The sequence below is a fragment of the Leucoraja erinacea genome, chromosome 32 (assembly GCF_028641065.1).
Source record: "Leucoraja erinacea ecotype New England chromosome 32, Leri_hhj_1, whole genome shotgun sequence".
Taxonomy (NCBI): Eukaryota; Metazoa; Chordata; class Chondrichthyes; order Rajiformes; family Rajidae; genus Leucoraja; species Leucoraja erinaceus.
Window position 1 is genome coordinate 1,123,490 of NC_073408.1, and position 15,351 is coordinate 1,138,840.

General features: G+C 48.3%; 1 protein-coding gene across 1 annotated transcript in view; it reads right to left on the reverse strand.

Moving 5' to 3' along the window:
* Positions 1 to 7,614: 7,614 nt before the first annotated feature.
* Positions 7,615 to 15,351, reverse strand: part of LOC129712252 (transmembrane protein 25-like) — a 14,432-nt gene continuing 6,695 nt past the window's right edge. The window contains exons 4-9 of the mRNA XM_055660530.1: positions 14,674 to 14,964; positions 12,521 to 12,649; positions 10,961 to 10,994; positions 9,968 to 10,086; positions 9,277 to 9,369; positions 7,615 to 7,774 (exon numbers count right to left, since the gene is read on the reverse strand). Of these exons, the coding sequence (XP_055516505.1) occupies positions 7,701 to 7,774; positions 9,277 to 9,369; positions 9,968 to 10,086; positions 10,961 to 10,994; positions 12,521 to 12,649; positions 14,674 to 14,964 (740 nt within the window). The 3' untranslated portion in view covers positions 7,615 to 7,700. The remainder of the gene's footprint in view (positions 7,775 to 9,276; positions 9,370 to 9,967; positions 10,087 to 10,960; positions 10,995 to 12,520; positions 12,650 to 14,673; positions 14,965 to 15,351) is intronic.

Here is a 15,351-nt window from a genome sequence, read left to right on the forward strand (position 1 = left end):
CATCTACTCTGCCAGCACTGCCCAGCCTGTGAGCTCTCCCACCAGGAAGTACAAGGGCAGCAGGTTCATGGGAACACCCCAACCAGCATGTACCCCTGCAGGTGGCCCCACTCCACCCTGACGTGGAAGGACTTGCTGCTTCCTCATTCCTGCTGATCCTCCCTCCCCTCCAGCACTGTGGCAGCATCACCAAGGTGAGCTCCTCACCGCCTTCCCAAGGGTTGAGGACCATTCCAGCAACACCCACAGCCCAAAGATCAATGAATGAAAATTCCTCCATGAAACGGCACATGGTCATAAGCCATCGTCAGTCATCACCAATCCACACCAATACCCATTCAACAGCCACAGTTAACCAGATCAATTATCCAAATGACCATCAATCATGTCATACATCATTATTATGGACTATAATTAAAACTACTAGTGAACAGGACAGTTATGTAAACCATATCTGAAGGATTCTGACCTTCATTGCCTTTTATAATTCGATGATATTTATCAAACGCAAATGTCCCAGAGTTCTAACATTCCTCAAGCATTGAAGTCTAGCGAAGGTGTGGAGACAATTGGCCTTATGTAAGCACAATTGCAGCACAATTTGTGGAATGCAATGATTCAATGAATGTGCGATTATTCTCTGTTCTGAGGTACATTCATTACATAAGACAAATGACCCCAACTTCACTTCCAAAACATCTGCAGTGAATAAGATTGTAAGTAAGTAAGTAAGTTTATTGGCCAAGTATTCACATACAAGGAATTTGCCTTGGTGCTCCGTCCACAAGTAACAACATGACATACAGTGACAGTTACGAATGACTCAGAAAACACTAAACATTAATAATAATAATAAAACATTAATGATAAAACAGGAGGATGGTTCGTGACAAGCAGATGGAAGTAAATGTGGAGCAAACCTTCCCTTCCATCCCATTCCAATGCTTCAGACTGTGAGGTGGTTAAGAAAGAATTGCAGATGCTGGAAAAATCGAAGGTAGGCAAAATTGCTGGAGAAACTCAGCGGGTGAGACAGCATTTATGGAGCGAAGGAATAGGTGACGTTTCGAGTCGAGACCCAAAGGGTCTCCATAGATGCCTCAGTCTGTGAAACTCCATAGATGCTTCAGTCTGTTCCCATGTATCAAGGAGTTAAAAAGCTTTCATGTAACAAGGACAATGAGTGATAACTTGAAACTAATTTGCAAGTTTTACCAAGTTATGTAATGTAATGCACAATAATGTAGTTCAATCCTAAATCAGTGTTTATTGACACTACTGAGAAAGTTGCTGAGGGCTGGGTGGGTATCTAATTAAATTGGGTATCTAATGAAAACAATCATTTTAAATGCTTTCCTTCCTCACGATACCATGCGATAAAATGTTACACATCCCCGGAGGGAGACAGTAAGACTAGTGGGAGAACTGGGAAGGGGGTGGGATGGGGGAGAGAAAGAAAGGGCTACCTGAAGTTAGAGTAGTCAATGTTCATACCGCTGGGGTGTAAGCAGCCCAAGCGAAATATGAGGTGCTGTTCCTCCAATTTGCGCTGGGCCTCACTCTGACAATGGAGGAGGCCCAGGACAGAAAGGTCAGATTGGGAATGGGAGGGGGAGTTAAAATAGTTAACAACCGGCACATCCAGTGGGCCTTGGTGGACCGAGTCTTATTGTTGGTCTCACCAATGTACAGGAGTCCACATTGGTAACACCGATGCAGTAGATGAGGTTAGAGGAGGTGCACCTGAATCTCTGTCTCACCTGGAAGTTCTCTTGAGGTCCCTGGCTGGAGGTGATGGAGAAGGTATAGAGACAAGTGTTACATCTCCTGTGGTTGCAGGGGAAACTACCTGGGGAGGGGATGGTTTGGGTGGCAATAGACAATCGACAATATGTGCAGGAGTAGGCCATTTGGCCCTTTGAAATCAGCCATTCAATGTGATCATGGCTGATCATCCCCAATCAGTACCCCGTTTCTGCCTTCTCCCCATAAGCCCTGACTTCGCTATTTTTAAGCCCTATCTAGCTCTCTCTTGAAAGCATCCAGAGAACCAGCCTCCACCGCCCTCTGAGGCAGAGAATTCCACAGACTCACCACTCTCTGTGAGAAAAAGCGTTCTAAATGGTTTACCCCTTATTCTTAAACTGTGGCCCCTGGTTCTGGACTCCCACAACATCGGGAATATGTTTCCTGCCTCTAGCGTGTCCAAACCCTTAACAATCTTGAGTCAGGGTATGAGTGAACCAAGGTGTTGTGGAGGGAGTGGTCTCTGCAGGAGGGGGGGAGATGGGAGGATGTGGCAAGTGGTGGGACCACACTGGAGGTGACGGAAATGTGGGAAGATGGAGGCTGTTGGGGTGACAGATGAGCACCAGGAGAACTCTATCTTTGCTCCGTCTAGGGGGAGAAGGAGCGAGATGGTGCACCAAGCAGGTGTGTCAACGTATATGTAAATAGATCCAATTTGGGGACATACATTGTGTAGCAACTGATGTGGATGCGTTTGGACCCAGGGTACCCTCTCATGGTGATATTTGGTACAACAGGTATATAGGAGTCAGTGACGCCTCACCTGAGCACCTGCACAATGGATACCAGTCCAAGGGGTAGGATTTAGAGTGAATTCACACAAAACAGGCTTCAAAGTGAAAAGGAAATAACACAGGTATTAACCTCACCCCAGAAACTATGAGCTGTTTAAGAAAGAACTGCAGATGCTGGAAAATCGAAGGTAGACAAAAATGCTGGAGAAACTCAGCGGGTGAGGCAGTATCTATTGAGCGATGGAAATAGGGAACCTTTCGGTCTGAAGAAGGGTTTCGACCCGAAACGTTGCCTATTTCCTTCGCTCCATAGATGCTGCCTCACCCGCTGAGTTTCTCCAAAACTTTTGTCTACCCAGAAACTACGAGTTGTTTTAATTGATTGGTAAAGAAAGTTGATTTTCCATAACCCCAAATACTTTTAATATTCCTTTATTGCCCGACACACAAGAAGACCATTGTTCATTAATAACAATCAGTCTGCACTGCCCTTGGTTCAACCAGATGACTGAGAGATTGTCGGCAACCTCCGATGACCAGCCAGGATCTCCAGCCCTGCTCCAACACTATCTAAAGCTGAGGCAAGGTGTTCATGGTCTTTGTGGCAACACTCAAGGTAAAGCTAGGACTTCAAATTCAAGTCACTACGAAGATTCTCCAGTCTTTCCTCTGTGGCCCCACTGACACACTCAGTATAGTTGTTGCTTCACCTCTCCAGCTATTGCAACCTTGACCAGTAACATAGTCACCACCACACTCCACCAGTAGCTAACTGAGATGTTCTCCATCGCCCCCCGCCATTGCACTGCAGCTCCTCGAATAAATGAATGATTGAATGTATGAATGAATGAATGAATGAATGTATGACTGAATGAATGAATGAATGCATGAATGAATGAATGAATGACTGATTGAATACTTTGTCACATGTGACTAGTCACAGTAATATTCTTTGTTTTGCATAACCAAGTTATGCAAAGAGTCTCCATATAAAGGGCACCACCAAAACTCCCAGCCGAGCGTGCTCTGGCTCCCAAGTGCTCTATGTCTCTGTGACCTAAGAGCTTTTTAAATGGCCAGATTTGTTTTATAAACATTCCTGCAGTGCAGATTGAAACTCTCGTCGATGTTAAATGTAAATGTTGATGTCCAACAATGTATATTGTAAGAAATATATCCTGGGACTGACCCAGATCTTGCAGCTTTTGGATCTTTGGTTCCCCACCTCCCCCCCCACCCCCACACACACACACACACACACACACATATCTTCCAGTCTGAAGAAGGATCTCAACCTGAAACATCACCTATTCCTTTTCTCCAGAGATGCTGCCTGACCCGCTGAGTTACTCCAGCACTGTGTCCAGCTGTTTCAATCTTTGTCACATGAGACATATTAACAAAGCAGTCACATCTGCTTAATGCTTGAAATATCATGGTTTGTGGCATTATTATATATGTTTAATTATATCATGACCATAAGACATAGGAGCAGAATAAGGCCATTCGGCCCATTGAGTCTACTCCACCATTCGACCTTGGCTGATCGAGTTTAGAGATCTATTTACCGAAGTATTACCAGATTCACAGCATCGTGTTTTAATTTAATATATATATATATATAAAACAGAGATATAATCTTGCATTATTAAACAATATGAATACAATAAATGGCAGCACCTTAAGCATATCTACCAATTGTTTGGCATCTGCATTAAACCATTGTCAGACCTGCTGTAATATTGCATGCACTTCATTAACATACATTCCCAACACATTCATTATCAATTAGAAACATTCTTCATCCGCTGAATATCAAAAAGCAGGAGTGGTTTATGGAGAACAATATGTGGGACTGCCATTGTTCCCCTTCCTGTCATCTACAACCTCCAGCTTTCTTCTCGTCCCCCGCTAAATATTCCCATCTCCCACCTTCATCTTCTCCCTTCCCACAATCTCTGCCCAGTCCCTCAAACCCTTTCCCAGTTTCTAAACTCCAGTGTTCCTCTGAGCCCTGCCTCTGTCTCAGACACTGGGTATAAGTTGCATGGCGTCCACAGGGCTTTCCCCTTGTGCTTGTCTTTAGTCTGTGTTCTGCTGGTGTGGCCAGCTTCCTGAGGGCTGAGTGATTTAGTTCTTCAGGAACACAACTGTTAAATGATGAACCTTTCTCAATTCCAACACCCACCTCTCTCCCGAGTTAATAAAACTACTCTAGCCAGCGGTCTTCAGAATGTTTCTGTGCTATTTCTCCAAAGCTTCATTGCATCACATTGTATCTACAGTAGCGTCATCTCAATTTCCAAATCAAGTCCTCTCTTTCCCAGGGTCTCTCAAATGTGAGCCTTCCTACCTTCCACGGTTCTATAGGCAAGATGCTACTGTCCAATCTAACATTAGCACTCCCCTGCTCCCCAATATTTCAACTAGCTCTCTACGTAGAACGTTTATGAGCTCCAGGCAGGGTCAACACAAACATCTTCATTGCCACCAAATCCAACCAAGCACTTTGTATGTCTTGATGTTTCCAGACGTGATCTGTAAGTGTTGGATCTGCTGCCATCGCTTGCTTTGATCATTTTGTCATGAACGCTCCACTCTCTCTACACACGGTGAATTAAGTCGGCTCCCCACCATGTTCTGGGACATTCAGGCCAGCCAATACATGCCCACATCCCAAGAATGAACTATAACATACAATTTGACAGTGTTTCACTCCCCTCTACTAAAAGCATTCTTCCTGCCAAGAGAAAATGTGCATAAAAATGTAGAAAAATATGTACTAAGGAACGCAAAACAATGTTGACTTTTGAAAGACAGATTTGGAAAGATTTCGTGCCACTGAGGATAGAGGGTGAGAACACAGAATGTTGCTGATGGCCATCTATAATATTATTCTATAGAGGGAACGCACTGTGAACCTCACAGGGTATTTGTGATCGGGTCATTCGATGGGGGTCGAGGACACAGAGGAAGAGCATGTAACTCAGGCCTGGAACCCGTCACGCCAGTCTGAAGAAGGGTCTCGACCAAGAACGTCACCCATTCCTTCTCTCCAGAGATGCTGCTGCCTGTCCCGCTGAGTTCCTCCAGCACTTTGCCAAAAAAAACCTAGTGAATGTGCTTAAAGAAAACAAGAATCATTTCTTGTGGTCAAGGCCTTAGAGATGCAGAGAGGAGATGTACAAGATGAGAACCAGGGATCATGGAGCTGCCAGGAAGCTGCCACATCCATAGGCACAAGAGCCAGAGATGGTCAGCATGGGCAAGTTGGGCCGAAGGGCCTGGTTACACCTTGTGATGATTGGGAGACTTGGTATTTATTTTGCAACCAATCGTGACCCTCAAAATACGTTCTTAAAGAAGGTGGGGAAGCAAATTCACTGACAACTTTTTTTAAAAAAGGCAGCTGGGTTATGTACATGGATGTAGTGTCATTTGCAAACCTTTTTGGGGGTAAACCAGGACAGAGTTTAGGTTTAAGAAGGAACTGCAGATGCTGGAGTATCGAAGGTAGACAAAATTGCTGGAGAAACTCAGCGGGTGCAGCAGCATCTATGGAGTGAAGGAAATAGGCAACGTTTCAGGCCGAAACCCTTTGGGTTTCGACCCGAAACGTTGCCTATTTCCTTTGGGTTTCGGGCTGAAACGTTGCCTATTTCCTTCGCTCCATAGATACTGCTGCACCCGCTGAGTTTCTCCAGCAATTTTGTCTACAAAGTTTAGGTTTATTATATCTTATAGAAACTTACAAAATTCTTAAGGGGTTGGACAGGCTAGATGCAGGAAGATTGTTCCCGATGTTAGGGAAGTCCAGGACAAGGGGTCACAGCTTAAGGATAAGGGGGAAATCCTTTAAAAACGAGATGAGAAGAACTTTTTTCACACAGAGAGTGGTGAATCTCTGGAACTCTCTGCCACAGAGGGTAGTCGAGGCCAGTTCATTGGCTATATTTAAGAGGGAGTTAGTTGTGGCCCTTGTGGCTAAGGGGATCAGGGGGTATGGAGAGAAGGCAGGTACGGGATACTGAGTTGGATGATCAGCCATGATCATATTGAATGGCGGTGCAGGCTCGAAGGGCCGAATGGCCTACTCCTGCACCTAATTTCTATGTTTCTATGTTTCTATTATTGTATATGTACAGTGAAACGCTTTGTGTGATATTCAATCAGGTAGAGTAAATCTTTTTAATGGACCAACGAATGGTGGATTTTGGTTATAGCGGACTGACCTACCGACAGCCACTTCTCCGGCCACTAGCCGCAACCGCTACCCCAGGCCAGTGCCGCCACCTGCACAGACCTACTGCGGTCACTTTCAGGGCCACTCCTGCCTCCACCCCCCCAACGCTGACCCTCACCTGCACTCTGGCCGCCCGTGGGCCTCGACCATCGACCATCGACCGCCCATCCTCACCCCGCCCCCTCCCCCCCCCGACCACCAGCAAGCCCGGGGCCAGCAACTCACCTGGCTCCAGGCTCCAGGACCAGACCGAGTCTGAAGAAAGGTCCCGACCCAAAACGTCACCTATCCATGTTCTCCACAGATGCTGCCTGACCCGCTGAGTTACTCCAGCACTCTGTGCATTAACCAGCAGCTGCTGTTGTATGTTTCTGCTACTTACACAATGATAATCCCTCACTCAGTTATAATGGACATCAGCAACTCGGACCATTCCCCTCCCGATGTTCCCCTACAACGAAGGCTTACTGCAACACCACATCAAGTCAAACTGGTACAAAAGGAAAAGCAAAGAGAAAGATACAGAAAGTGGATCCCAGGTTTGGGAACAAAATTGGGGCAGGCCAGATTAATTGGGAAGTACATTCAAACTGTCACAAGATGAAGGGTTTAATTCTGTGAATCTAAATTTCTGCTCAAAATGGACAGGGGAGCAACCTCACCCAAAGTGCCTGCTGTTGCTTCAGTGAATAACTAGATCGGATGAACTGTCCCCCGGAATTCTTTGCGTGCTTACACCGACCGACCGTCCAGTCATTCCAAGGCACCAGGAGGTTTGGAGATTGGGGTTTAAAGTTGCACGTTGTAATCCTGCTCTGAGTTCTGTATCGCTGGATGTTGGGGGGGCTGTGTGCGTGTCCCCACATTCATGGCAGGCCTTTGTCCTTCAAGCCGTGACCAAATGACCCATGGTACTAAAGCCAGATCTCATCGCTGCTCAAACTGGAGACTTTGTAGAGGTGTCCGGACATCGGGAAACGATGGACTCCTGCAACCGGGATACAGAAACACACGTCTGTGATCAGCCCGCACAACCCACTGTGTTTAGTATAATTTAGAGAAACAGGCCCTTCGGCCCACCGAGTCTGTGCCGACCAGCGATCATGCTAGCACTACTCCACACACTAGGGACAATTAACCTACAAACCTGTACGTCTTTGGAGTGTGGGAGGGAACTGAATATCCAGGGAGAAATGGGGCAAACATACAAACTGCGTACAGACAGCACCCATAGTCAGGATCGAACCCGGGTCTCTGGCACTGTAAGGTAGTAACTCTAGCTTACAGTGCCAGAGGGCAGAACACCTTATACATGTCCACATCATCACTTGTTCCTTTAAATACTAATACACTCCCAAAGTGATTCCTAATCAATATTATTACACTGCCTGGGGCTTTGCCAATATTATCAAAGGTGCTCGGGGTTAGCGGAATCGAGGGAATATGGGGCGAAGGCAGGAACGGGGTACTGATTGTGGATGATCAGCCACGATCACAATGAATGGCGGTGCTGGCTCGAAGGGCCGAATGGCCTCCTCCTGCACCTATGTTTCTCTGCCCTGTTATTATTCCCATGGATGTCTCTTCCATGAATGTTAACATGCTCTGGGAGTTGTCACACAGACAATGCAACACCACAGGAGGTCTCCTGTATCTACCAACACACATAGCAACGTGTATAAAATATGAACACACTCGCAATCACCTCCGTAAATATAATCACGCTGCTGGAGAAACCTTTCAAATATTAACCACAGCAGAGAACACACATCAATGTTAGCACACTGCCAGGTACTGGTGTGTAAATATTAGTCCATCTCCCTGGAAGTGAGCTTCTGTTCACACACTGACTGAGTTCACACACGCACGCTGAGGATGAACCCCTCCTTCAACCCTTCATAGAGTGATACAGCACGACACAGGCCCTTCAGCCCAACTTGCCCACACCGACCAGCATGTCCCACCTGCCTGCGCTTGGCCCATATCTCTCCAAACCTGTCCTATCCATGCACCTGTCCAACTGTTTCTTAAATGTTGAGATAGTCCCAGCCTCAACTACCTCCTCTGGCAGCTTGTTCCATACACCCCCACCCCCCACCACCTCTCCCAGTCCACCCCTCAGATTCCAATTAAATATTTTCCCCTTCATTTTAAGCCTATGTCCTGTGGTCCTTGGTTCACCTACTCTGGGCACGAGACTGTGAGTCTCTCTTGTAAGCGTGAACCCGCAACACTAATTCTCGGCTGGGTGGGACTGGGAGAGGGGGTGGGGGGTGGGACTGGGACAGAGGGTGGGGGTGGGACTGGGACAGGGGGTGGGGTGGGGGGGTTGGGACTGGGAGACGGGGGGTGGGGGTGGGGGTTGGGACTGGGAGAGGGGTGGGGGTTGGGACTGGGACAGAGGGTGGGGGTGTGGGACTGGGACAGGGGGTGGGGGTGGGGGTTGGGACTGGGACAGAGGGCGAGGGGTGTACGTACGTAACCATTTACCTTTCAGGTCTGTGTCTGCAGCATTTTCTTGACCAGACAGATCACTGCCCGTTGCCTGGTGGTCAGACAGATGCTTCGATGCTTCATCGGTCTCTACAAGTGAAAGTGTAGAGCAGTTAGCAACCGCCCAGAAACTCCAAATAAGAATTGTACTCACACTTGTGTTTTGTTGAAGAGAGGCAACCCAAGCTGTTATAAACATCCAACCTCGTTTACCCCTCCTCCAGCCTTTCCTGGCCAATCCAACAATGCCTTTGTATTTCCATCCAATATCCTTGGGTTCACATCTCCCCACGATCTCTCCCCTCCCCGTCATTGTCTATAGTCCAACAACACTCCAGGTCTCTGTGTGCGTCTGGTTCTCGACTCGTTGTCATCTTGCCTACAGATGCCACGCTCCCCAACCAACCAAGTCTCCAGAAAATCAACAGTAGTCAATGGTGCGCTGATCACACCCCATCAACAAGCTCCCATTCCCCCCCCCCCCCCCACTCTTGCCACAGGTGCTGCCTGACCTGCCGAATGTTCCCAGCATTTTTTAGTTTTTCTCTCCGAGGCTCTGGCAAGCCGAGCTGCTCCATGCGGGCACCTTCCAAAGCCCAGAACTACACAATATCCCCACCTTTACTCGGTCCTTTAAGCCATGAAGACAGACAGAGGTCAGGGGAGATGGGGGCAGTCTTCAGCTTACCTGTGAGGGGCTGGTTGGGGCTGTGAACATCCTGATTATGACCCAGGTGTACGTTGGACTGGAGCGAGATGCTCTCTCTGGGAATGTGTGCCTCATCACATTTAACATTCATTGAGTCGCTGCAGTGACAAACACACAAGAGAGTTACGGGAATCAGTACACATTGTCACGTGGGTGGGTGGAGGGATAGTCACCGTCTCATCATCGTCTATATCTCTCGTCTCCCCCTCCCCTGACTCTCAGTGTGAAGAAGGGTCTTGACCTGAAACGTCACCCAGACATGCTGCCTGTCCCGCTGAGTTACTCCAGCATTTTGTGTCTATCTTTTGTGGAGGTCCAGTCGCTGAGTTTACCTGTTGCATGGCTCTACATGGCCTTGGCCAGTGGTCCATGGTCAGTTATCTTCTCACTGCATTCTAACATGGGCTCTAACGAGGGTCCTTGTGTCCCAAGTACGGGTCAGATAATTGGGGCTAGGATGAACATTCATTTGTTTTCTCTGTGTTATGTCAACACATACCAGACCAGGACAGTCCAGTGATCACAAGACAAGTCTCAGGTCGATGTAGAGAGAGGTTCAGCTGGTAGAGTCGTGTCCTCACAGGTTCTGGAGGCTCCGTTTGATCCTGACCACCACTGCTGCCCATGTGGAGTTTGCACGTTCTCTGTGCAACTCCACAAGTTATCTCCAGCTACTCTGTGGCAGAGCCATCAACTTCAGGGGTGCTCCAGAAAAGTTGGGGCATCTCAGGTGGATTTTGAAAACTAGAGAGGGGTCTATAAACTGCAGACACTGCCAGCTGGCGGGCGTTACAGATCAGCAAACACAAGAGAGAGGGTGACAGGGACGGTGTCAGTCAGGATAGAGGTAGCTGGCTGTGTGGGACTTGGGTCAACTTGTAGGACTCGTTGCAAAGTCTAGGCATGGACTAAGAAAGGGCAGAGGAGGAAATGAAGCACGAAAAGTCAACAGCAATCAAGTGAATGAATTACCTGTGAATCACTGAGTCACTGCTGGGTTTTACATCTGAAACAGAATGAAAAGAAAATGTTGTTGAATTTGCTGCAAATCCCTATCAGAGTCTGTGATCTTCCAACCTACCTCAATCCCAGCCTTGCGCTTTTATTTTATCTGCCCTTTGTATCTGTAACACTGTGAAGCTGGAACATTACGTTCTGCACTCTAGTAATTTTCTCTCTGCATTACCTGTTATTTGTGACTGTCTATCATGCATATGACAGGAAAGCACACAATCAAAGTGTTTCACTGAGATCTCTACAATTTCATGTGTAAGAAGGAACTACAGATGCCGGTTTAAACCAAAGATACAAATGCATTTCCTCTCTCTCTATCCTTCCCCCACCCAAGTTGCACTAGCTTCTCATTTTCACCCTACAAACCAAAGATACTATACGATCTTTGCTACAAACAGCTTATAACGGCCCGTTTCCTTTATCATTGATACTTTTTTACACATCTTTCATTCATTGTTCTTTATCTCCCCACATCACCGTCTCTATCTCTCGTTTCCATTATCCCTAACCTGTCTGAAGAAGTGTCTCGATCCAAAATGTCACCCATTCCTTCTCTCAAGAGATGCTGCCTGTCCCGCTGAGTTACTCCAGCAGTTTGTGTCTATCTTTGGTTTAAACCAGCATCTGCAGTTCCTTCCTGCACCACAGGTGTCACTGCCCCACACCTGCACCAGGTGTCAATGCCCCACACCTGCACCTGGTGTCAATGCCCCACACCTGCACCACAGGTGTTAATGCCCCACACCTGCACCACAGGTGTCAATGCCCCACACCTGCACCTGGTGTCACTGCCCCACACCTGCACCACAGGTGTCACTGCCCCACACCTGCACCTGGTGTCAATGCCCCACACCTGCACCACAGGTGTTAATGCCCCACACCTGCACCACAGGTGTTAATGCCCCACACCTGCACCACAGGTGTCAATGCCCCACACCTGCACCTGGTGTCACTGCCCCACACCTGCACCACAGGTGTCACTGCCCCACACCTGCACCTGGTGTCACTGCCCCACACCTGCACCACAGGTGTTAATGCCCCACACCTGCACCACAGGTGTCAACTCCCCACCCCTACACCTGGTGTCACTCCCCCACACCTGCACCACAGGTGTCACTCCCCCACACCCGCACCACAGGTGTCACTGCCCCCCACCTGCACCCTGTGTCACTGCCCCACACCGGCACCACAGGTGTCACTGCCCCACACCTGCACCTGGTGTCACTGCCCCACACCTGCACCACAGGTGTTAATGCCCCACACCTGCACCTGGTGTCACTGCCCCACACCTGCACCACAGGTGTCCATGCCCCACACCTGCACCACAGGTGTTAATGCCCCACACCTGCACCTGGTGTCACTGCCCCACACCTGCACCACAGGTGTCCATGCCCCACACCTGCACCACAGGTGTTAATGCCCCACACCTGCACCACAGGTGTTAATGCCCCACAGGTGTTAATGCCCCACACCTGCACCACAGGTGTCAGTGCCCCACACCTGCACCTGGTGTCTTACCTGCGCTCTCCTTCCTGCGGTAGATGATACACAGCACCATGATGTTCAGGAGCAGGATGGCCAGGAAGCCCAGGCCTCCGCCGAGGAGAATGACCAACATGGGCACTTCCACACGAGCATGGAGAAACCCTGGAGGCAAGAGGGGAGAAGATGGAGCCAAGAGTCACCGTGCTCACCCCCACATCAACCCAACGCCCACAAACCCTGGTTGTATCTCGTCTCAACGGACGTGACCTCCAGCCAGGTGCTTCTGTGTTGCCATCATTGCCACCTGTCACGTGATCCCATGGACAACAGTGTAGGAATCACATAGAAACATAGACAATAGGTGCAGGAGTAGGCCATTCGGCCCTTCGTGCCAGCACCGCCATTCACTGTGATCATGGCTGATCATCCACAATCAGTACCCCGTTCCAACTTTCTCCCCATATTCCTTGATTCCGTTAGCCCTAAAAGCTCAGCCTAACTCTCTCTTGAATAAATCTGGTGAGAGGGGTGGGAGATTGCAACCTTCACGCGGTCCACTCTGTTTCAACGAATGCAATCAACCTGGCGTCCACAAACAGAAGATCAAACAGAACAACGTTAGGCTGTGCACACCGTACACAAGAAGAAGTCCCAGTGAGTCTATTTTAGAGCTGGTCATTAAGATACAATTGTTGGCCAAGGTAGAGGAGCTTCCTGCTCTATGAAATAAAACCACCTGATCACCCACATCTACCTGGCACGGCAAAGGTGGTCTCAGATCAACGTCTTAGTTCAAAGTTGGTGACTTGGACCATGCATCGCACCTTCAGTAATGCACGGAATACCGGCTTGGATGATGCATTCTAAACGTTGAAGTGGGAGAGAGCTGGGTGGTGGTTAAGGCAGATACGATACTGATGTTTAAGAAGCGTTTAGGTAGACACACGGTGTGATAAGGATAATATGCAGACATTTATACGGAGACGAGGAAAGACTTTTTCTCGCAGAGAGTTGTGAGTCTGTGGAATTCTCTTCCTCAGAGGGTGGTGGAGGACGGTTCTCTGGATGCTTTCAAGCGAGAGCTAGATAGGGCTCTTAAAAATAGCGGAGTCAGGGGATATGGGGAGACGGCAGGAACGGGGTACTGATTGGGGATGATCAGCCATGATCATATTGAATGGCGGTGCTGGCTCGAAGGGCCGAATGGCCTACTCCTGCACCTATTGTCTTGTCTATTGTCTAAATGAGAGTAGTTTATCCTGGTATCAGGCTTGGTACTGATGTGGTGGGCCGAAGGGCCTGTTCTGGTGCTATACTGCTCTATGTTCTATGTCATTATAAATAGGAGTTGATGCAAATTCCATTCTCCTATGGCAGAGGAGGCAGCCACGCGTGGCCATGTTGCTGCTGTACACATTCGTCACATCGTGCAAGAACTACGTGGGATTGTCATTGCTTTTGGCTCCGTGGGTTAAATGTAAATTGTGCCTGGTGTGTAGGTGAGTGGTGGAATCTGGGGCCAGTTGATGAGAACGTGTGGAGAATGAAATGAGATTCGTGGGACAGTCAATGGATAGACCCAGGGAATATTGCAGATGTCCGTAGAGCGGATGTTTGCTGCATCTTGACCTGGTCCAGCAGCTCGGCCACCCAGTAAAGTTGGATATTACAGTGGTGGACACTGGCCGGTCCATCGCGTGTATCCATCTACAGGAGTCACTGCCTCATAAAGGCAGCCAACATCAATGACCCACACCACCCTGGCCAGGTTTGCACTTCACTCCGCTCGTTGGGAAGAAGGTACAGGAGTCTGAAAACCATGCCCACCAGGTTCAAATAGAGTTTCTTCCCAACAACAACAGCTTCTTACACAATATCGACTAAACTATCAAATATGGACTGTATTTGGTTGGACTAAGGACCTCAGGACCTCAGGCTTTTGCATTAGAATTGGGGTTGCGAATTTGTTGATTTTTTAAAATTATATATTATGTATATATTGTGTTTCCAGGCCCATGAAGAGTTTCATTATTCGATTGTTACACATATGACAATTATAATTTCTTGACTCTATCCATGAATCATCCACAACTCAATGCTGCCTGTCCTAAGCTGTGCCGACAGAACACTTTACTTGGGATAGCTAGCATTAGAGGGGAGCCGTGTTCCGCGAGCTCTTCCTTTACCATGAAAGCCGATGGAAGAGTTGGTGACACCAAACTGGTTGCCAGCGGTGAAGGAATAGTTCTTGGCCAGGCTGGTTAGCTGCACATGCACCGTGTGGTTGGTCAACCATGGGTAACTCTTGGTGTCCAAGATCATGAAGTTGGAAGTGTTGACAATCACTGCGCCACTCTCATCCACCCAGGTGATTGTTGCAGGAGGGTTTGCACGGACCAGGACAAACAGCGCCAGGAACAGCCCCGAGTCATTGTGCTCCTTATACTCAGCATCCATGCGGACAACCTCAGGTTTAACTGCAGGAAATAGACGGGAAGCAAGGAGTTAGACCGGCACTGTCTGCCTGCCCTGTACACTTAGAGTCACAGAGTGATACAGTGTGGAAACAGGCCCTACCTGCCCACACCGGCCAACATGCCCCAACTACACTAGTCCCACCTGCCCGCGCTTGGCCCATACCCCTCCAAACCTGCCCTATCCATGTACCTGACTAACTGTTTCTTAAACATTAGGATAGTCCCTGCCTCAACTACCTCCTCTGGCAGCTCGTTCCATACACCTATGTCCTCTGGTCCTCGATTCCTCTCGGTGTATAAACAGAGAACAAAAGATGAAGCAAGTCTAAAGGTGGAATTATCAGGAGAGGTGACGGAATGTCTGCTAAAAGGATATTCATCAGCTCA